This window comes from Lissotriton helveticus, chromosome 5_1 (assembly GCF_964261635.1).
Source record: "Lissotriton helveticus chromosome 5_1, aLisHel1.1, whole genome shotgun sequence".
Lineage (NCBI taxonomy): Eukaryota > Metazoa > Chordata > Amphibia > Caudata > Salamandridae > Lissotriton > Lissotriton helveticus.
The window spans coordinates 141,897,415-141,921,696 of NC_136065.1; the positions used below are offsets into that span (position 1 = coordinate 141,897,415).

Genomic DNA, 24,282 nt, shown 5'->3' on the forward strand with positions numbered 1-24,282 from the left:
AAACATAAAATTTACAAAATTTGTTCAGCAAGCATATCACACCTTTAACTCAAGGAGACCATGTTAACTGTGCTAAACATAAAATTTACAAAATTTGTTCAGCAAGCATATCACACCTTTAACTCAAGGAGACCATGTTAAAGTGCTTAATTTTCAATTTTTCTCTCATTGAAATGAACAATAACTGACATTATTTTTAGCAAAGTTGATATAATCTGGTTACCGAATGTAAGCTGGAGCCCTGCCTCAATTTTTGTGATTTTAAAACATACTATGAGACAAAATCCGTGTTTTTTTATAAGACTGTATTGGATTGTGTTTTTATACCTATACTATGTGTTATTTCTTAGAAGTTTTTATTTTAATTTTTGGCTAGGTTGCGAATTTGTAAATTCTTTTAAAGATATGTTTTATATCTAAATAAAGATGAATATTATTATTATTGTGTATAAGTTACTGCTTCGGTGCTATGTTTTCTGGCTGACTCTAGCGCCAAGATGCCTTTTGGCATTCGCAAGCTATATAAAACCTATCAATATCGATGAAATGTTTACAGATGAATTTATATACACTTCTATTTAACTATCATGCCTGGCCCTTTGCAGGGTCTTAAAAGGTAAACAAGTGACTGGTGTATTTCTCTGGGGAAGGGGCAATCCTAGGTGTTTACTGTGATCAGTGTATGTCTCCTGTTTATGAGCATTCTCTCATAACATAACATAACATGTGTATTTGTAAAGCGCACGTTCACCCAGAGGTCTCTTGGCGCTGAATAACAGATGTTCATTGTTACCCAACTCAATGGTACTCATTTTATCGACCTCAGATGGATGAAAGGCTGTGTGGACCCGCCGGGATTTCCATCCATCCATCAACAAAATGAAATCACTCTAGAGGCGGGCTCATACAAGGAATCCACCATGAAATGTCTGGAGGTTAGTGACCACATGATTACACAAGGGACACTGACCACCAGTGCATGTTCAGAAAAAACTCAGGCGATGAAGAGAACCGGAATATTTTCATATAATTCTAATCTGTTGTCTTGCAGGGATTCTCTTTGGTGAATTATATTTGTGCACTCACTCTCTGTCTGGCATGAATGAATGGTCACAAGACACTCCCTCGGTGGACTCCTACAACTGGAGACATGCTCAATGATGCCAAAACCCTACTACTATTGCCCTCTTTACTGCCATGCTAAAGACAGATGTAAATACACAGATAGAGCACATGGAATTGAAACAGCTGCAATAAAAACAGCTGCAACAGAAACTGCTGCAAGAGAAACAGCTCCAGCAGAAACAGCTGCAATAGGAACTGCTGCAACAGAAACAACTGCAACACAAACGGCAAGAGAAACAGCTGCAGCAGAAACAGCTGCAACAGAAATATCTACAACAGAAACAGCTGCAATAAAAACAGCTGCAACAAAAACAGCTGCAATAAAAACAGCTGCAATAAAAACAGCTGCAATAAAAACAGCTGCAACAGAAACAACTGCAACACAAACAGCAAGAGAAACAGCTGCAACAGAAATATCTACAACAGAAACAGCTGCAATAAAAACAGCTGCAACAAAAACAGCTGCAATAAAAACAGCTGCAACAAAAACAGCTGCAACAGAAACAACTGCAATAAAAACAGCTGCAATAAAAACAGCTGCAACAAAAACAGCTGCAACAAAAACAGCTGCAATAAAAACAGCTGCAATAAAAACAGCTGCAACAAAAACAGCTGCAATAAAAACAGCTGCAATAAAAACAGCTGCAACAGAAACAACTGCAACACAAACAGCAAGAGAAACAGCTGCAACAGAAATATCTACAACAGAAACAGCTGCAATAAAAACAGCTGCAACAAAAACAGCTGCAATAAAAACAGCTGCAATAAAAACAGCTGCAATAAAAACAGCTGCAACAGAAACAACTGCAACACAAACAGCAAGAGAAACAGCTGCAACAGAAATATCTACAACAGAAACAGCTGCAATAAAAACAGCTGCAACAAAAACAGCTGCAACAAAAACAGCTGCAATAAAAACAGCTGCAACAAAAACAGCCGCAACAAAAACAGCTGCAACAGAAACAGCTGCAACAGAAACAGCTGCAACAGAAACAGCTGCAACAGAAACAGTTGCAAAAGAATCAGTAGCAAAAGAATCAGTTGAGAGAGCAATACTCCTATAAGGAGGAGTCGAAGCCCACTTGGTGTACATTTATAGGAAGTGATACCAGAAAATCAGTCAAACGGCGAAGGCCGCCTGTAGCTACATCTTAAAATCAAGGCAAGCCGACATTACTCTTTTTTGCTAATACTTAAATGATGTATGGTTTCTACACTTTCTATGGTTTTTCGATCCTTACGAATCCCCTCATTTAATTCAAGGAGACGTATACTCATAACATGTAAAGTGTTCTGATACCTTCAGGTCTAGCTAGCGGTATTTAAAACTCAAATAAATAAATACAATTCAAATAAAGTAAATAGGGAATGTCTTATTCCGTTTCCCTGTTTCAAGTCAAGCGTTAAAAATGTAAATATTCAGTCAACACTGTGGCATTCCTGTATGCATGGCTACCACACTGGTATGTTTTTGTTCTGATGCCTCAAGACGATACCAAAGGACAACTCACCTTGTAACCCGCGATTATCTTCCACTTGTTCAGACACTGTGAGTCTGTCCGGTTGGGTAATTCAGAAGCGATTTTAGCCCAATGACCTAGAAGATGAATGGGTCACAGACAAAGTTGTGATGAAGCAGAAACCCACGTAACAAATACCACTATATCAGAAAGATTAGATATACAGAAACACTTGAGTATATATATAAAGGTAGTCACATTAAACCAAAAAGCTGACAACGCGGCCACACCCTGAAAGCCTAGCATCCATATCTCTTCAACCAATAGTCACTACTTTACAGAATATGGCCACATTAGTAATTTTTCTGCGCTGCCTGGAACTGTTTTTCACGTTGGTAGTTCATGCACAAAGCCCGGCACACCGGCAAACCCGAATATTTTGCGGCCAAACTCAAAAAAGCTGGTCAGGCCAGGAACTTCAGAAGCTCCAACTCCCTCCTACTCATCCCAATGAAAATTCGAAAACAAAAAACTGCGACACGATCCTTCGCAGGGAGCGCACCCAAAATCTGGAACTCTATTTCCCCCCACATCAGAACTATTCCCTCTTTTGTAAAATTCAAAAGCCAACTCAAAGCCCTGTTCCTAGACCGCTCCCTAGGGAATCGATAGGAGCAGTCGGAGCGAGAAAGCAGACGCAGCGAACTGCTTCGACCCCGTCCCCAAAACTTCAAAACAGATCTCCCCATCACTGACCTGCACTGCTAATTGTTGTTTTGTTGTGATTCTCTGCAATTTACCTGTTGTAAAGCGCTCCGATACCCTCGGGTCAGGCCAGCACTATATGAAACTTCTTAAATAAATAAAATAAATGCCTTGACACATATTCCTAATCTGCAAAGTGGAGCAGCAAGCATGCTATTGACGTCAATGCATGCAAGTAAAGTCGCCACTTACCTCTGGTTCTGTAGAACGTCAATTCTAATTAAGGTGCAGTGGACTTCTAATTCGCCTAGGCCTGGTGACCCTGCACCTCCTGCACTACTGAAAGCTACGCTGTCTGTGGTGCTGACACCACATGCAAGATCTTTTATCCCTGATGTAGCAGACACGGTACTTACTTATATGTAATACATAAAGCAAGTAGCCATTCTCAGGAATATGGCCAAAATATTCTAGCATTAACGTTTTCTTTAACATGCTTTTCTTTATTACTCAGTTGTGCAGTCCAGGGTACCAAAAGTATCTCTAACAAAGATGAGACAAAATGTTAGGCTATTTTTTCCTAAATGTCAATTGAGCTCTTTTGCATGCATTTAATATTAAATGGGGCTTTGGAAGAGTTAGCTAGTTCAGAAAGGGCGTAGTCATCCTGGTGGTCAGAAAAAGATACTACAATGATTCGGAACAGGTCAGCCTGGTCTGGGGTCCAGTCAAAAACATATATGGTTAAGGTGTATGTACAGTACACGCTTACTACATCCGTCTAGTATTTGGAACACACAGCAGTTGTCTGCAAAAATACAGTTCACATGATTTATTCAGATCGAATCACTAACTACTCATTCACAGGAAAACAAACTAGTCACACCTCTGATGTAGCAATATTTCAAGAAGTCATACTGTCACTAAATAGGAAATAAACATTCAAGGTTTCGGTTTTGATATGAACACATTACATTGATATGAATACATTACACTTTCTGCTAGACCAGGTAAAACGTCCATTTTAAATGCTATGTTTGTATAAGGGCGCCTTTGTATACATTAATATGTATGAAACTCTGGTTTACTACTACATACAGCCTCCACTCTACAACTAAAAGATTGACTAATACAACCAAAATCAAATATTTGCACCCATGTATTTCTAAGTAGGAGTCAACAGCTCCCATGCTAATGGTAGAGACCCGCTCCATCTTATAGGACTATGTTGGAGAGGCAACTGGTTATAAAAAATGCCTGTTTTTGCTGTTTATTTAGCAAATACTATACGCGGATACTTGCCTATTGGTTTTATACAGCGATTTCAAAACGGCAGACGGGAAACATCATTTACCACGAAGCAAATAACACGCATAACGTTTACCACGCGTCACTCACCACGCAAAGGTCTTTCCCACGCGTAAACCTTCAACGACCGTCTTTACCACGCGAGTGGTATTCCTTCCTGTCGTCGTTCCGCAAGTACGATCTGCGTTGGCTTTGGGGGGCTGGGGGGAGGGGGGATTAAGGGGCTGGGGGGCTGGGGGGGGGACTGGGGGGAGGCTAGGGGGGGTAAAGGCATGCGTGGAACTTGAAATCGTTGAATAATCATATATTCACGGCAGACACTGAGGTACTTTACGGAGAACATACAATGCACAACCAAAAATGAAAAGGGTTGGGTAACCGTATTCCTTTTGGGTATTAAGTGTTCATCTAAGAGAACTAGATCAGGAGGTATTGCAGAAAGAGATGGAGAATATCGATTTTGTATTAATGTAATTACGTTTGTATTTATTTTGTATGTGTGTGATGCATGTATTTTTAGTATAAGATTTGTTTTTATTATCTGTTTAAAAATGTTAGTAGTTATTACATTTTTTGTTCTAATTTTGCATTTTTAGTTCCATAGTGGGATGTGGGTTTATAGGGGAATAGGGTGGGAAGTTATTTAATTGCCTCAAATTGTAAAGCGCTCTGATATCCTTCGGGATCAAGTTCGTGCTACATAAAACTTTATAAATAAAAATAAATAAAATAACAGTTGTTGTTAGATGTTTCCTGGAAGTCAAATGTGTGGGAACCATTCTGATTGTTGTTGGGAGAGTCAGTAATGTGAAGGCAGCTCCAGGGAAGGACTGCTTTGTGCCCAGGTGTTTCCAGGACTAGGTTGCTCTTGCTTCTTAGAACTTTTTGACCCCCAGATAATGTGAGTTTTTTGGTGAGGCCAGGAGGGTGCATTGGGAACACTTTATAACTTAGATTAGAGGCCGAAGCAGCTCTCGAGGTACAGGTCTTATATGGTTGAATCTTCTAGTGCTGGAAAGGAGATGTGCTGTAGAGTAAAGAAATTACTTGACTGGGGTCATAGACAATTTCTGGATTCTGCTCAATTTCCAATTGATTTATGTTTTGAACGAGGTATCTTCCACTCTTGTGTATGCAAATATTTCATTTAAATTAAGTAGGCAAAATTCAACACAAGGTATCTTTACGGCTACTAACTACTCTTGAAGATGTCTGTTTGACTTGGAAGATTTGTTTTATAAAAAGAATGTGTTAAATACTCCATTTTCTTCCAAAATACTGTATGAAGGCACTAGTAACCGCTACAGGGGAGAAGGGAAGCCAATGGTCAGTCAATTAAGTACCCCAAATTTTCAACATTTGAAAGCTCAATTAGATCACAGGTTATTGTAAGAAGAAGGCTAATGCAGGTGTTTATTCTTCAGACAAGGGAAACGATTAAGGCCCTGCTGAAAAGTGAGAAACAGTGTTCACTTAGCAAAACTCTTACCAACTCCATATTTGTCAAGCAACTCCAAAAACTTTGCTTTTTCAGCCTGGCTCCATCTTCCTTTCTTGACTCTTTTATCTAAAGCTTTCCTATACCTACAAGAAGCAAAGATATAAAGAAGGGATAATGTTACTGTTAGTCTGGCTGTTTTCCAAGTTTATAAACATTTTCCCACTAACACCTGAGTATCGCAGAACCGGATGGCAGGACTGGAAGATGTTTCAAGAACTGTTTAAAGCTTCCATGCTCTATACAGGGGGAAACATCCTTTACCACGCGGTATGTTAGGATTAGTTACTTACCTGTAATCCTAGTTCTCTTCCAGGGGTATCCTCATCAAAGTCATAAGCATTAGAATATTCCCGCCCATGTGCGGGACCCCGGAAACACTATATTATATGTGCCCCACATATATATATACTCATATATATATAAATACATATATATATATATAACATGCAATAGCAGCCAATAGAATCAGAGCTGAAATATGCTGTGTAGAATTTCCACCATACATGTAATAATAATAAGCATTAGAAACATGAGAAACAACAAAAAGTTTGTTTAGAAACTGTTTTAATGCTCAGAAAGCAGTAGAAATTCTCATAACTCACTGGAAGCATAGAAAGCTCCCAGGCTGCATTGCAAACACACAGTCTAAAAAGACTGAAAAGCTAACCTGTAGCTGCATAGCAATAAACTGACACCGTGCCTTTAAGGCACCCATGACCCCCAGTATCCCATCATGCCTCAGGGGTGACAGTTAGGTCAGTTGTTCTTTTCGGAGACTGAAAATAAACCCAATAACAAATAGGATAACCATATCTCCTTATTAAAGAATGTCCTTTGCCCGGGGAGGCGGGAGGGTTGCTTATGACTTTGATGAGGATACCCCTGGAAGAGAACTAGGATTACAGGTAAGTAACTAATCCTTCTCTTCCAGGGGATCCTCATCAATAGTCATAAGCATTAGAATAGAATAGCGAGCCTCACCTCATCTCCCTGCGGGCAAAGGAGTAACAATACAGTAATAAACCATATTAAGCCTAGTAACCACTAAGCTTGTACAGGCCGTAGGCTACCCAAATAGATTCCTCAAAGAGGCTTGTCCTACTTGAGTATCGGCCCTGGAATCAGACTCGAGACAGTAATGTCTCGTAAAGGTATGAACTGATTTCCAAGTCGCAGCCTTGCATATCTCCGACATCGGAATGTCGTGCAAGAAGGCTACTGTAGCGGCCTTCCCTCTAGTGGAATGCGCTTTGGGTGACTGCAACAAAGGCTTGCCTGCCAGCTGATAAGCCAATTTAATGCAAGAGACAATCCATCTCGCGATGGACCTCTTGGCCGCTGGAAAACCTGTTCGCATTGAACCATAGTTCAGAAACAGTTGATCCGTTTTCCTAATCCCTTTGGTCATTTCCAAATAGAACTTGAGCACTCTTTTAAGATCTAAGGAGTGAAGTGACCGCTCGGCTGGGGTCGTAGGATTTGGAAAAAATGACGGGAGGGAAATAGACTGATTTATATGAAAATCAGAGATGACTTTAGGTACAAAAGCTGGATGAGCCCTTAGGACTACCCTATTGTGATGAAAGATAGTGTATGGTTCTTTCGCACAGAGAGCTTGAATCTCGCTGACTCTGCGAGCAGAGGTAATCGCCACCAAAAAGGCTGCCTTCCAAGAGAGATGTTGCAAAGAGGCCTTGTGGATGGGCTCAAAAGGTGGTGACATTAACCTGGATAGCACCAGGTTTAATTCCCATGGAGGAGAAGGATTTCGCACAGGGGGATATACTTTCTTCAACCCCTGGAGGAAGTCCTTAACCACCGGAACCTGAAAGAAAGAAACCTGATCTGGTGATTTTCTGTATGCTACTATGGCCGACAAATGCACCCTAATAGAAGCGTATTTTAAACCAGCAGTAGCTAGGGAAAGGAGGTATGGCAAGATGACGTCCTCCTGCCCTTTAGTCAGATCAAGGTGATGATCCCTACACCATAGGAAAAACCGCTTCCACTTAAACGCATAGGACGCTCTCGTGGAAGGTCTCTTAGCCTCCTTTAAAATGTTCATGCACTCAGGAGGCAAGTTCAAATGTCCATATTGCAGGACCTCAGGAGCCATGCTGTTAGGTTCAATGATGGGAGGTTGGGATGCATTATCCTTCCGTTCATCTTGCTCAACAGGTCCGGCCTGCAAGGAAGTCGTCTGTGTGGACACACAGACAGATGTAGAAGGTCCGGGTACCACCACTGCCTCGGCCAATCTGGAGCTATCAGGATCATTTCCATGTTCGACCTGCAGAGCTTGGAAACTACTCTCGGAATCAGAGCCAGGGGAGGAAATGCGTAAGCGAATGACCCTGACCAATCCATCAGCAGAGCATTCCCCTGAGTCCCTGGCCGGTGGAACCTGGACGCAAAGGCGTGGCATTTGGAGTTTTCGTCGTCTGCAAACAAATCTATGGTTGGACGACCCCAGCAACGAAAAAGCTCTTCCACTACTTCGTCGTTTAGCACCCAGTCTGGCTGATCTTCGAAGTGCCTGCTGAGTGCGTCTGCTTTTACGTTCAACTCGCCTGGAAGGTGCACCGCCACTATCGTGAGGCCTCGAGAGAGGAGCCAATGCCAGATTGCCTGAGCCTCTCGAGACAGAGGGCGAGACCTTGTGCCTCCTTGTTTGTTCAGTTAGAACATGGTGGTCGTGTTGTCCGTCTGAACTAGGACTGAGTTGGACTCTATCGCTGGTAAAAAAGCTTTGAGAGCCAGGAATACCGCTCTGAGTTTCAGCATATTGATGTGGTATGTCTGCTCCTGCGCAGACCACAGGCCTTGAATCTGCAGCGGACCCATATGCGCTCCCCAACCTTGCAGAGAGGCATCCGTCACTATCGACTGGGTTGGAAGAGGCTGGTGAAACCGAACCCCCACCAGCAGATTCTTTCTCCGTGTCCACCATTTGATGGCATCTTTTGTCGCTTGGGATAGGTTGATGCGATCCTCCCAAAGATCTGTCGCCTGGTCCCACTGGTCCTCCAGAGCCTGCTGTAGAGGACGCATTCTCAGCCTGGCGTTTGGGATGAGAAAGATGCAGGACGCCATGGAACCTAGCAGGGATGCTACTTGACGGGCTGTTGGAAGCCGAGATTTCAGCAGGATTCCACATTTCTGGCTCATGGAAAAAAGTCTCTCCCCCGAAGGAAACGCTTTTCCCACTTTTGTGTCCAGAACGGAGCCAAGGTAGTGAATTGATTGAGTAGGCCGCTGGACTGACTTCTCCAGGTTCACATGGAGGCCGAGCCTGTGCAACTGGAGTAGACACAGATGTAGATCGTGTTGGACCTGCACTGGAGATGGACCTTTCAGGAGCCAGTCGTCCAGGTACGGGTAGATGAAGAGCCCCTTCTTGTGAAGAAAAGCCGCCACCACTGCCATGCATTTGGTGAAGACTCGTGGTGCGGACTTGAGACCGAAGGGTAGCACTGTGTACTGATAGTGTTTGTTCCCCACGACAAACCTTAAGTACTTGCGATGTTGTAGAGCAATAGGGATGTGAAAGTACGCATCTTGTAGGTCCACCGAACACATCCAATCTCCGACTTGAAGATGTGGGCATATTTGGTGAAGTGCCAACATGCGAAACTTTTCTCTGACGATGACCTTGTTTAGAAGTCGTAGATCGAGTATTGGTCTGAACTTGTCCTCCTGATCTTTTTTGGGGACAAGAAAGTACCTGGAGTAAACTCCCTTTCCTCTTTGAGCGAGAGAAACCTCCTCTATCGCTCTTTTTTGTAGTAGGACTTTTACCTCTCTTCGGAGCAAGCTTAGTTGGTGAGGGTAAGCGCTCTTTGGAGGAATGCTCTTTGGAGGGGCACGGAAACGTAGCCTGTATCCATTGCGCAGTATATTCAGCACCCACTGATCCTTGGTGATGCTGACCCACTCTGCCAGGTGTTGTGAAGCACTTCCTCCCACTGGAGTGGGCAACGGCGCCAGAGGAAGCCACTGATCAGGCTTTACCTCCTCTTGTGGTGTTAGAGGATTGCTGATGACCTCCTCTACCTCTGCCAGGTTTACCTCGAAAATGGGGTTTCCCTTGGGTTTTACTTTGGGACCATTGAGGGGTTTGAACCCTCTGTTGAGCCCCTCTCCCCCTGTTGGGCTTGAAATGGCGCTTGAACTCTTTCTTCTTTTCCAAACCCACCGCTTTCACTGTGTCCAGTTCCGTCTTCATTCGGGTCATTTCTTCGTCAGCATGCTCCCCGAAGAGAGTGGAACCCGAAAAGGGGAGATTAAGGATGCGATGTTGAGCATCCGGCTTCAGGCCTGTCAGGCGCAACCATGCCGATCTCCTGGCACAAACCCCATAAGAATAGGAGTGCGCCGCCAGGACAGCACCATCCGCAGCCGTGCTTATCATCTGCTTCGCCACCAGACATCCTTCCGTCACGGTCTCTTCAAAGTCCTGCTGGTCTTCTTTTGGCAGCTTGGCTTTGAACCTTTCCATAGAGTCCCATAAGGCTCTGTCCTATCGACCCAGAAGTGCAGCCGCACTAGAAACTTTTAGAGTCGACGCTGCTGAGTTGCAAACTTTGCGACCCCAGGAGTCTTGAGTCTTGCTGTCCTTGTCTGGTGGGACTGAAGAAGAACCGGCAACTGCGTGTGTCTTCCTCACTGCCGCCACAATAACAGAGTCTGCTGGAGGGTCAGATCTTACAAAAACCGGGTCAGAAGAGGCCGGTTTGTATTTCTTCTGGATGCGGGCTGGCACAGCTCTGATAGCCGCCGGAGTTAGGAATACCTCCTTGACAGGATCCATAATCCCCGGGACTAATGGTAGAAGAGGACGGGTGATCGCCTTTTTGTGTAAAGTCTCAAAAATGACTATCGTTGTAACCTGAGGGACAGACATTTCAATGCTCAGCTTGTGAGCTCCTCTTTGCAAGACATCCAGATATGTGCCAATGTCATCCACTGGGGAGGATCGGGACGTAGGACTGTCCGTCAAAGTAGGGGAGTAGTCCCTCTTGGAAGACCTGGTAGAAGAGGTAGATGAAGTAGACGGAGTTCGTCGACGTCTACGGTGAACACTGTGCCTCCTCTCTTTTGATCGTTTCGAACGCTCTTCTCGTCTAAGAGAGCGAGACCAGGCCCGCTCCTCTGGTTCTTTTCTGGGAGATCGGGACCTTCTGGGAGATCTGGTTGGTGTTCTCACAGGAGATTTGCACCTGGGAGGACTATGTTTGTCCATCTCCTCCACCACATCCTGAAGAGGAGACCTGTGCTGCGAGCTGGCATAGTCTTGCATACGCTTTGCAGCCCCAGAATCTCTCCAATGGTCCAAAGACCTGTACCATCTAGGTGACAGTCTGACTTTATCCGCCCAAGGGTCCGTCCGACGCACAGGTGATTTGCGTACCGGACTTCTGGACTTCGAAGATGCAGTTGAGGAGCCAGAGGACCTTGAGGTGGAATGACGGGAAGCTGACTCCTTTACCATCACCACATCTGAACATCTCGACGTCGAGCGATCTTCCCTCGTGGTCAAGTGCTTTCTGGGAGTCGGCGGATCAAACAATCTCGTTTTTGAATGCCTATGCGAGGATGTATGGTCTCTCGACGTCGAGCGGCGATGAGCAGCCGCCGACGGAGTTCCATGTCTCGACGTCGAACGGCGAGTACCGGCCGTCGACGGAGCCCTCTCCCTCGACGTCGAACGACGATGCCCAGTCGTCGACGGAGTTCCATGTCTCGACGTCAAACGGCGAGTACCGGCCGTCGACGGAGCCCTCTCCCTCGACGTCGAACGACGATGCCCAGTCGTCGACGGAAGTCTCGACGTCGAACGACGATGTCCTGTCGTCGACGAAGCACCCTGCCTCGACGTCGAGTGACGATGTCCAATCGTCGACGGAGGTCTTTCTCTCGACGTCGAACGGTGATGATCAGCCGTCGACGGAGTTTTCTGCTTCGACGTCGAATGTCTGTGCGACGACGGTGGAGGGGTATTGGACACCCTCGACGCCGAGAGCTGACGAGACACCGACGGAGACTGCCTCCTCGACGCCGATCGACTCTTCCCTGTTGACGGCGGAGGGGTCTTGGTCCTCGACGCCGAACGTCGCTTCTTCGACGACGGCGGAGGGGTCACACTTCTCGACGCCGGTCGACGTCTGGATGACGACGGCGGAGGGGTGACCTCCCTCGACGCCGGTCGTTGCCTGGTTGACAACGGCGGAGGGGTCTTGGAACTCGACGCCGACCGTCGCCCGGTTGACGGCGGCGGAGTTCCCTTCCTCGACGTCGGACGTCGCCCGGTTGACGCCGGCGGAGGGGATTTCGACGATGGAACTGGATCCTTCGACGTCGTCGACGTACCTGGTCTTCTTTTCAACGGCGAGCCCGCCATCGACGGTAGTTTAGACGATGAATGATCCACCGGTGGTTCTTTTCTCAGCGCCGAGCCCGACGCTGAGGGAGAGGGGTGTGAAGACTTCTTTCTGGAAGATGAATGAGTCTTCTTGGAGCCCTTCCTCACCGGAGATCTTCCTCTTGATGACCTATGAGCTAGGCCATAAATGCGAATCCTCTCCCTGTCTTTTAAAGTTCTACCTGACAGGTGTTCACAATGAGGACAGGTGCCTGGATCATGTTTCTCAGGCAGACACAGGATACAGACGTCGTGGTTGTCTGACTTGGCCTTCTTGTTGCCACAAGAAGGGCATTTGTCAAAGAGTGAAGGCATTTTCAGGAGAAAATGCTCACCAAATTGACTGAAAAAGACAGTATCTTACTTGACTAGATGTTAAATGTCGAGTAAGAACAAAAAATTGTCAAAAGTGAAGAGTTTTTCTGTCAAAAAACAGGAAAATTAGTGGAGCTGTGTAACCAGGGTCCTTCTCTGAAGGAGCCGGAAAGAACAACTGACCTAACTGTCACCCCTGAGGCATGATGGGATACTGGGGGTCATGGGTGCCTTAAAGGCACGGTGTCAGTTTATTGCTATGCAGCTACAGGTTAGCTTTTCAGTCTTTTTAGACTGTGTGTTTGCAATGCAGCCTGGGAGCTTTCTATGCTTCCAGTGAGTTATGAGAATTTCTACTGCTTTCTGAGCATTAAAACAGTTTCTAAACAAACTTTTTGTTGTTTCTCATGTTTCTAATGCTTATTATTATTACATGTATGGTGGAAATTCTACACAGCATATTTCAGCTCTGATTCTATTGGCTGCTATTAGAAAAGTGAACAAGTTCGCAAGGGACCTGAAGGACTATGAGACAGGGCAGATTTACACGTTTGCCAGAAAGTACGATCGAGCCAAGCAAGCCAAATTGAACAAACAAACTGCCAAAGTGGGAACAAGCAGTAATTTGGCAAAAGCTAATCAACGGGATGAAGCGATGGAAAAATCAGATCTAGATACAGTCTCTCTGGCCAGCTCATCCAGCATGTCTCTGTCTGAAATTAGTAACACAGAAACACAGCCGGGAAGAATTTTAGAAATCGGTGAAGAAATGGATTTTTTAGTCGACGATCGGCTGCAAACTTTGCGTCCGAGGCACAAAAAGAACTACAACGCAAAAAGCGGAACGCAAGACGCCACGCAAGACGCAAAAGGAGGAAAGCAACAGCAGCCTCAACAGCAAAAGAAAAAGAAACAATGGTTCAACAAGAAGAAGCAATAAAGGATTGTACCATTACCAATCTTTCCGATGTTACCCTTACCACAGCAGAAGAGCAGTTATTGGCTCTAGGACTCAATTTTTGCCCAGAAAGTTCATTCAATTATACAAACACAAGAGCGGATGTTTTTAAATTTATTCGCAAACTAAAACTCAGAAAGTTTTTTGCATCCAAAAACGCTGCCAAAAATAGGGAGCGTACCACGGGCACAACAGTGAATAACAGTGCCATTGTCACGGCTACAGCTACAGTTCCAGCAGCCCCGGCAGCGAGAGATGCTAGACTTTTGCTCACCCTATGTGATCTGGGCAATACGGCGGCCTCAACAACGGTGGAGGATGGTGTTCTCAACACACAAAGAGAACTGAGTAATGTGGATATTCGCCAAAAAGGAGCTGGAGAGAGTCCCTTCAAACCGGTAAGCACCTTTTTACCCGTCATGCCTAAAGATGCAATCGACATTTATCATGAGTGTGTGACGGAAGATTTAAAAAGACTTAACCGTACTATACAGGCACAATCCAATAGAAACAATGCTAGGACAATACAATACAATACTCTAATGAAGAAACTTAGTCAAAATCAGGAAGTTGTTATTAACAAATCCGATAAAGGGGGTAACATTGTCTTATGGAGAAAGGAAGAGTATGTGGCTGAAGCCATGAGACAGTTAAATGACCCCACCTGCTATGAAAGATCCAATGGGATGGCCTACAAACGAGCCAAAGACAATTTGAAGAAAATGTTGTTGTCTTATAAAAGAACTAATTTGATCTCTCAAGCGGAGTTTGACTACTTGCACAGAGAACACCCGGTGTTACCAAGATTGTATTTGATCCCAAAGATCCACAAGCAGAAAATCCCCACTCCAGGGCGTCCCATTATAGCGGCAATAAATAGTGTGGGGGAGAACATTTCACACTATATAGACTTTTTTCTGCAGGACATTGTTAAAGATTTGCCTAGTTATCTAAAAGATACGGGGGACTTCCTCTCCAAACTGAATTCTATCCAGTGGTGTCAAAATTGGTGTATTTTAACTTTGGACATTGAGTCTTTATACACTTCCATAGACCACAGTAAAGGACTGAATGCCATCACGCATTATCTTGGTTCCCGATCATGTGAATACTACGCACATAACAAGATGTTGTGTGAACTAGTGCAATGGTGTTTGAATAACAATTACTTCATGTTTGCTAAAGATGTATGGAGACAAGTACGGGGTGTGGCGATGGGATCGTGCTTCTCCCCCAGCTATGCATGCTTGCATGTAGGCTGGTGGGAGGAGCGCGGTCTCACCAACACTCCCGGATTTGAGCAGGTTCGATACTGGAAACGGTTTATTGATGATGTGTTTTGCATTTGGGAGGGGGATGAGGAAAGCGCTAGAGTCTTTGTTGATGCTTTGAATCAAAACAATGATAACCTGTTCTTCACGGCCCATATCAGCAGAGAGAAAGCAGACTTCCTTGATGTGCATGTTGCCATTGCCAATAATGTGGTCAATACTTCATTATATCGTAAACCAACGGCGGGCAACAGTATATTACACGCCAGCAGTAAACATCCCCAACACGTAATCACCAATATTCCTTATGGAGAGTTGCTCAGAGTTAAGAGAATTAGCAGCACTCCAGAAACCTTTGAACAAGAGGCACAGTTCACAATGAATAGACTGAGAGCCCGGGGTTATAACAATAAGGTTCTAAACAGTGCACTTAGGCGATGCCGAGCCAAGTCTCGGGAATCCCTTTTGACAAGTGAAACTGTAGAACAGGAATCAGACAATCCGGCTCCCCGACTGATTCTGGCATTCAGTAATCAAGAGAAACAAATAAGATCTATTGTGAAGAAACACTGGTCTGTTCTTCAAACAGACAGTATCTTGGGTGAGATTATCCCCAGTGCCCCTATTATAACATACAAAAAAGCACCTAGCATGCATAACTGTCTAGTCAAGAATAATCCTGAACTAAGCAATGGTAATGCCTGGCTCAAACAAAAAGGTTTCTTTAAATGTTCCTCCTGTAGGGCGTGTAAATTTGGAGTCAATACATCTTATTATTTTACACCTTTCAGCTCTAGGAGGAAAGCCATCCGGGGATATTTCAACTGTCACAGCGAGTTTGCAATATATGTTCTGACGTGCACCTGTGGCCTACGTTATGTGGGTAGTACCAAGCTACAGGTGCACGCCAGAATCTTGCAGCACTTACGTGCAATTGTGAACAGTGATAATACATACCCAGTAGCACGTCATTTCAAATCCACACATAATAATGATTTATCCAACTTATCATATTATGTTATTGATGTGGTTGCGCCCCTCATGCGAGGAGGCGACAGAGAAAGACTGCTCCGAAAAAAAGAAACCGAATATATTATTGAATTAGACAGTAAGTACCCAAATGGGCTAAACACCACTGAAGATTTGCATCATCTGTTATAACTTTATCCATCGCAAAATTCTTACGTGGTTTTCTCCATATTTTTCTCCTCAAGGTCGTTCTGAAAATAACAACTGATACCAGATGGCGCCAGCTAGGCATCACATGGGAGTCCAGCAAGGATTCATTTATCACATTGACCTTGTAGGGTTTTTGCCTTCATGTAAATTATATCTTTCTTTCCTTTTCTAAAGAATATATTGGTGACTAATGAATTTCAAGTCAACCAACAACTTGTTTTTAACTCACGATTTTGCACTTTCACGATTTGTCCAATACAGATCATATTTTGATTTAACACCAGTGGGTCAATCGAACATCTGTGTTGCCATGCTATAAATACATGTACAGGTTGATGTCATACATCCTTCTAAAGTATTGTCAATAACTATACATTGTTATAGGTCCTTTTGTCCATATAAATGCTATGAAATTTCCAAATTAGGATGATAATGAATGTATATTTGTAGATAAGAAGGGATTATATATTTTTGTGGTGTATAGATGTGTATATAGGTATAGGTGTATAGAGAAATATATTTTTATATATATATTTTTTTATATTACACGTTGATATTGTATATAGGATAGCACGTATATATACATATATATGGATGTGAAATTCAATGGACATGAGTCAATATGGGATGTATGGGTGTATATACAATATATATGTAGTTGTACAATTATATTATTATATGTACATGGTCATGGTTAAATGAGTTAATAATATTGCATTCATGCAGTTATAACTTTTCATTTAACACAGGTTTTTGTTTCAATTGTATATAGAGATGAGCACGTAGTTGTCAAGTGAACGCGTGTTTCTTCTATGTCTATACTTTGAGACCCACGATAATGGGTGGAGCATCACTGGTTAAAAAAATGTATAAATTTGTAGCTGACCTGGTGCGCGGTGTGTGACCAAGGGCACTCGGTGCTCGAAACGCGTAACCAGCGAGGGATTGATTAAAAGATTTCCTTGACTACAGCCATTGGGTCCGTGTCTTCGTTTTTTCCACGACAGGAGTGTGGTTATTTGAAGATCGTTTGGTTCATGTATTTATATATGAGTATATATATATGTGGGGCACATATAATATAGTGTTTCCGGGGTCCCACCATGGGCGGGAATATTCTAATGCTTATGACTATTGATGAGGATCCCCTGGAAGAGAACATCGCGGTTTCAACTACGCAAGTAGTACATCCACTTGCATTGGAGGGCGCTATAGACTAAGGAATAGTGTAATTTACTATTCCAACACCTTCCCTACTGTATGTAGACTGGACTTGGAATAGTAATTCACACTGTCCCTAAGTCCAGCGCCCTCCAGCGCAAGTCGATGTAACAACTTGCGTTGTCAAGACCGCGGTGTAACATACCGCGTTGTAATAGAACGCGTTGTATCGTCATACAATTTATACAGGCAGGTTGAATCCATTCCACCATGCAGGCTTGCACCCTTGTCAGTTCTTGTTAAAATAGGAATAAATCTTTTTTTGGGGGGCTGACGGCTGTGTGGTAGACAGCAGGATGATGATAATAGAGAGACTAGGAACTAAAAAAAAAATGTCACCATGAAGGAACCTTATCCTACTTACATATTATAATTAAGAAATATTTCACAGCATAAATGTAGAGAGAGAGAGACAGAAAGGCGCCAAAGCACAATGCAGACCGAAACAATAGGTTTTACGGAGGTTCCTAATCAAATTTTGTATCGCAATTGAAAGACGCTTCAAGAGCGTAAAGCTTTCAGAATGTTTGTGGAGTCGCCCTTGATACTTCATTGGCAGGCCTGCATCAACGCCATCTTTGTTTTGCTGTAGGGTGCTTCTATTCCTTATTGAGGGTCTGTTGTATGCAGTGAGTAAATGTGAGAGATGCAGGATGTAATCCATCTAGCATTGCTAAATACAGACACAGCTGAGCCACTGTTATTTGGAAAGGGAAAAACAGCTGGTCTGTAGCATGCGAAGGCAGAAAAGCAAACATGAAGATCCCTCGCCCTCGGAAGTTATGTTATGTTATGTTAGACCGACTTGTATAGCGCAACAGCTCCCTCGGCAAAGAGGCGTCCTGGCGCTTACTACAGGCAGACCAAAACACTAGAGCCTAAATCGCAGGGAAAAGATGAGTTTTTATAGCCTTCCTAAACGGCAAGTAATTCTTCAGGCTGCGGATGTGCATGGGGAGGGAATTCCACAGTTTGGCCGCCAAACAGCGGAAAGAACGTCAGCAGAAAGAATGCAGGCAAATAAAAAAGGAAGGGACATTCCCTCCTTTGAGAGGACTTGAGTAAACAGACGTGTGATTGGTTCTCAACAACAGTTTGTCCCAATGGAACATGGTATACTATTTGGAGCCAAATAGTCCTTGATGTGTCCAAATGGATGTTCACTAGAAGAGAACATGAATGTGTACTTTGACCAAATATACTTTGGGAAGGGTCAACAGCAGACACAAGCTTCCATGCAGTGATTTGGTGGAGGACTTTGTTTCTTTGAACAGAGTCCTTGGAGGGTAAAAGCAAGCACTCAAAGTCTCTCTGCCTCCATGGACTGGAGGTATCCACTCTGGACAAGACAGCTATATTATCTCTGTTGAAGCTGCAGGACGTCTGAGACGCAGACAGGGACGGGCCAAGCCAGAGCAACCAAGATGCTAGGACATCAGGGGTGCCCTTGACCGGGTGCAACATACTAGAATCAGAGATGTTTGAGGAAATAGTTACACCATCAAACTCACTAATACAATTTGATGTCATCCCTGATGGACCCGGATACCTTGGCCCTACGTGAGATGAATCAATTGCACCTGGAATTCTGGGGTGACCGCAACGAAGTTGATGGCTGGGTGCCCCTGGAATCTGAATAAGTAGTTGAGAACTTATTTAGGAGATCCCCCTCATGTGGTGAAGTGAAAATGAGTGCTCGGGCTTTGCCCCTCACTTGTTCACCACAACATTGTGGGAGACCAGCAATGAAATCATCTGTTTCACAGCCTGCTCCCACACTTCTAAATCCAGATAACACAGCTGCGGGCAATATGCTACATTTTCTCCCTTATTTGTAGAAGGGGTCCGGATGCTATCCATGTTCATCATCACCTACCAGTGCCTGACCACTGTGGTCTTTTAGGGATTAATAATCTAGCTTCAGCTCCAGAAAAGTTTTGTGAATGAGTAAAAGTGAGCTGTTACACAAAGCACTGATGGAGATTTCCCCACAGTAGGCCCAGCCGGTTCAGTCTGATCAATCAGTCATGAACAGTGTTTCTGGACATGGTATGTGGTGCTGGGGGGGTGGATACCAATTATAGTTTTGAACAAAATTATTTACTGTAAAGGGATTTACAGAGCAATGCATTTTTTCCAAACTAGTTACATTTAATCCAAATGATTTAAAAAATATACTTTTCAGAGCAAATCATTTCAATTATTTGCAGAAAATCATCAAGGACTTGCCCAGAGGAGGCTTGAAGAAAGACAACCATATCACACTTATCCGGATGGAACTACACCCGTTCCTTCTGCTGTCTGCACTACTTTCAACACCTTTGCCATTATTTATTAAAGCCATTGTGGACAGTAACCCTGCCTATCTGGCAAAACATCCCTAGTGGCTCTTGGAAATCCAACTCAACCGCACATTCAGCCTGGAGACCAAGAAGTGTAAAAAAAGGAAAAAAACAAAGTAGCATGTATTCAGTGGCGGCTCCTCCGCTAAGGTGGAGGAGCATCGCCCTACTGATCTCAGAGCCGTGCAACAAGGAAAAATAAAATGATAATAACACATTGTTATAATCAGTTTTATGTTTCTGCACGCAGTCGGGTTGGGGCGGGGCTAGGCTGTTTCTCAGGAGGAGGAGTGGTATGGGCACGACTAAGTGCACCTGACGGTTTGGCTGGACATCGGAGGCTGGCCAAACCGTCATGGCGACTGGCCAAACCGTCATTTGACTACCCTCTCCCCCCGGATGTGCCAAGACTCCCAGGCACTGCCTGAGCGGCCAAACAGGCCGCTCAGACCCATCACAACACTACTGTCAGGCTTGTGACAGCAACGTCATGATTGGCTTAGGGGAGCCTGGGAGCTTCCTGCTTCTGGGAGCCAGGATGAAGAGAAGAGGACGGAGGAGAGACGGCCACCATAACAAGGCAAGTGATTTTATTTTCACCCACCACCCCTGTTTCTAAGCAGCCGCCACTGCATGGTGCATTGTTCATCTATGCATGAGGATCTGCAGCAACATCCTTGAATGCATCAGAGCCACCCCAAACACTGCTCCAAACTAAAACAAGAGATGAAGAAGCATACCTCACTATGTCCTAACAATGCACCTCTGATCCCTCTTCAGTGATTGGTTGACTGCATCTTTACCTTTGACCCTGTAAATCTCTTCACTGCCTTTTGGTTATATTTGTGCTACACAAAAAACCACATACATACAAACATGAATACTAGATCAGCATTTGTCACCAGTTCCTGCTGTCAAGTGCGCACACTTTTCATGCTCCACTGACTTTGTACATAAGAATGCTTGGAGGTGCACATTCCTTTCAATAACTCTTGCTGAACCACACTGCATTCATCACCTCAAACACCAGGATCACAAACACACAAACATACAATCCCCAGAGATATCATATCTAACGCCCACAGACACACGCCCAGATGCTTACAGCCCATACAGTGCACATAGTTTAATCGCATTGGGTTTAATCAAATATATGAGACACTATCAGCAACTTCCCTTCAAAGGTCACTCACACACTTTCTTTGAGTCTGCACCTGCACAAGCTACAAAAACATTCAACTATTTTATTCCACGTTTTGTCTACGATGGTTTACATTTTACAATTGTTGTCACCTTCATACTTTTCGCCTAGAGTGTTTTTGCCACTCAGCCCCGTTTGGATTCCCTTGGTTCTGTTCTTGTCAGCATGCAGGTGTGCACCTGTAAATACCCCCGAGTCATTCCTATGTCTGACTAACCCCGCCCTCCCACAGGCAGCAGGTATCAGTGCCCGACCTTTGATCACTGCTCCCTCCTCGCCCGACTGGCAGACTTTATGTGGAGGGCAGTGAATGCCACCACGTTAGCGCTCTACGTGACGTCAGGGAAGGCTGCGGTTTGCATGACATCAGAGAGGAGTCCTGCACGGAATGGTTGGACTCCTGCCACACCATAACCCTACACTACACAGTGCTTTGAAGAAAGCAGGAGGCGACGCGCAGCGCTATATACAACTCAGAAATAAGCAGTAAGAACCTCGCAAGGCAAAGTTGCTTTCTTTCTAATTTTGTCACTACAGACTGCGTGCAGCACTGGGAGGGCAGTAGTTAAACAGAGTTCTAGGGGGTGCCTGGCCTGCACCAATCGGAGACGCTGACTCCAACAGGGGCGCCAATGAGGACTCTGTTTTGTTGATGTGGCCCCAAAGTATCCTTCATGGCTAAGTCTTATGGTCTTATGGTGAATAACATTCTATATCAGCTAGTGATATAAGACGTACAAAGATGTATACATGTTTGTTGCAAAATGTCAATAAAATATATATTTTTTTAAATGATAGGAAGTGAGCATTATCGCAAATATGTAATATGTAAATGTGAGATAAGTGAATCAGCGAAGAGATGTGTGCAACGGGTTCTAAAATAAAAACACAAGGAGGAGAAGAGCTGCGCGACGCAAAACTGCACATCGAACAAAAAATTCCAACAGAAAATTGTGTCCTGTACCTTTAAGGTTATCGTTAAAGCAATTAGCATCACCACAACAGACACCCTATACACCCATCTGAAGTTTTTTTACATTTAAAACATATTTGGTTGATATTATACATATTCTAATGACGGTCTGATATTTAAAAATATTGCATTGATTCGCCGTTGTCCATCTGAAATGACCATCCGCAGGTCATCCTTGGTTGTGACGCGTGAGGTTCTTTGGGGGGGCTCCAGTTGTGTGGGAGCAGACTTGTGCTTAGGCATGAAGCAATGTAGAAATGTCTAGTACTGATAGAGTTGTGCTTGTACAACCCCCTTTCTTATATGTGACCTGAGTCTGGGCGGGTCATGGTCTTGGGAAGGATTAGGGGCATATTTACAATAACTGGCGCATCCCTGCAAATCAGCAGGGATGCGCCAGTTATTGTACGCCACAGCTCCGCCATTATGGATGCGCCGCATTTACAATGCGGCGCACCATGGGGCAAAAACGGCAGAGATGACGCATTGCTGGAGTTGCGTCCGAAGCGCAACGCAGCACCAGCAATGCTCTGGGGGCCCTATTTAGTTAATGCTGCGTCAATCCTTAGGCCTGCTTCAGGCAGGCGCAGGGTTTTGACGCAGCATGGGCCTAAAAGTGACTGAGTGAAATCTTGTAGATTTCACTCAGCCACTTTTAGGAGGCGTTCCTGCGCCGGAACGCCCCCCCCCCTGCACAGGAACACCTACATGGGCAGTACAACGTGACGCATCTCCCAGATGCGTCACGTTGTAAGTACCCGCGCACCATGGAGCAGGATTTGCGCTGCCGCTGCGTCACAAAAGTGACGCAACGGCGGCGTAAATGAGGCGCAAGGGGCTTGTAAATCTGCCCCCAGGTCTTTGCAGCTCGTTGGAATCCAAGGTGGTTGAGGTTCATCTGTATTCCTGATTGGATCATATCCAGTGGCCTAGCTTCCTGTTCATCCAATCTGAGACTTTGTGAAAGAAGGGATGATCATGAGCTGAGCGAGGCTGGATCACTGCACTCTTTTGCAATATGGACAAAGTTTGCAAGAGAAGAAAGATCTGTCCAAAGTTATTGATGGGCCAATGAGTGATACAAAGAGAAGACTGACAGCAGCGACTAGTGCAGTTTAAGGACCACGGTGGTGGTGCTGTCGTCTATAACTAGATGTTTTGCTAGCGCCAATGTTCCTGATTGGGTTGAGTTTATGAAGCAAGCAGACAAAGGTCATAAGCTACACTCCTTTGGCATTATCTAGCACTCAGGCTTATTTCACACACATCTGGCATGACATTAGAAACAACTGACGTGGGCAGAGGGAGAGATCATAGCATGATAGGCTGATAAGTGAGAAATACAGACCAGATTGAATGGCTGAAGCTATGTGGAAAGAAGACAATGGAACAGTGTAAAAAACAGTCAAATGCCACGAAATTCTTTTTTGCAATGTGGATATAATGTGCGACCCTTAGTTATTCTCCTTCTAAACTACTGAGGCAGTCTCTTTGAATACTTTGGATTTAAAATGATTTTGTTGAATGGTTAAACTTTTAAGCCTTTCTTGGTCTAGCTCCTGCTTTAGTTCTTGCAGCCAAGTTATTGCACTGGCTCACATCTGGATTTTTTGGCTTTCCAAATCTAGTGACCAACAAATAGCCACCAGTCTGCGCATAACACCGCAAACAGTAATTAAAACACTTAATATAAAAAAGATTCTTACCGGTCCCTGCACTGGGAATCACTCCTGCCTGGTACCTCCTCCCTGATTTTATACCAGTAGCGCTCCCCATGTATTGAAACAGCTTGTAACAATTTCTAAAATAAACAGAATACAAAACAAATGTTATTTTTTTAAAGCAGAGTTCCAATCCAATCAATCAATATGATTGCGTACTTCATAATATATTACATTTGACTGACACAAATCCTAGCAATGTTCCTTTCTCTCAAATGAACTGCCTCACTCTCCCATATACTAGTAACACACTTGAACTATTACTGCAGTTTATGTTTAATTGCATCCTTTACTTATCTGCCCCTATGACACCACCCATAAACAGCCTTTATGAGTGCTGCCCGATACGCTTTGCACACAGGTCTCCTGCAAGATACAACACCCAAAGCGGCATAGCGTGGGCTGCCAACACACAGGGCAAGGCAAGCATCCTTCCACTTTTCTTTTTAAAATTTGACTCCTATTAAAATTTTGCACGACTAAGAATGTTGTGCCTGTGGCTCCGCTCATGCTACGCCACTGCCCAAATATATATTCTACTTTGTCTAAACCTGTTAGGTTCCCCAAGCCCTGTGAACTCG

General features: G+C 44.3%; 1 protein-coding gene across 1 annotated transcript in view; it reads right to left on the reverse strand.

The window, feature by feature from the left end:
* The window catches only part of SNAPC4 (small nuclear RNA activating complex polypeptide 4), a 234,552-nt gene that overhangs the window by 92,773 nt on the left and 117,497 nt on the right, over window positions 1-24,282 (reverse strand). Inside the window, exons 13-15 of the mRNA XM_078641909.1 lie at window positions 23,687-23,781; window positions 6,088-6,182; window positions 2,637-2,722 (exon numbers count right to left, since the gene is read on the reverse strand). Coding sequence (XP_078498035.1) covers window positions 2,637-2,722; window positions 6,088-6,182; window positions 23,687-23,781 — 276 coding nt within the window. The remainder of the gene's footprint in view (window positions 1-2,636; window positions 2,723-6,087; window positions 6,183-23,686; window positions 23,782-24,282) is intronic.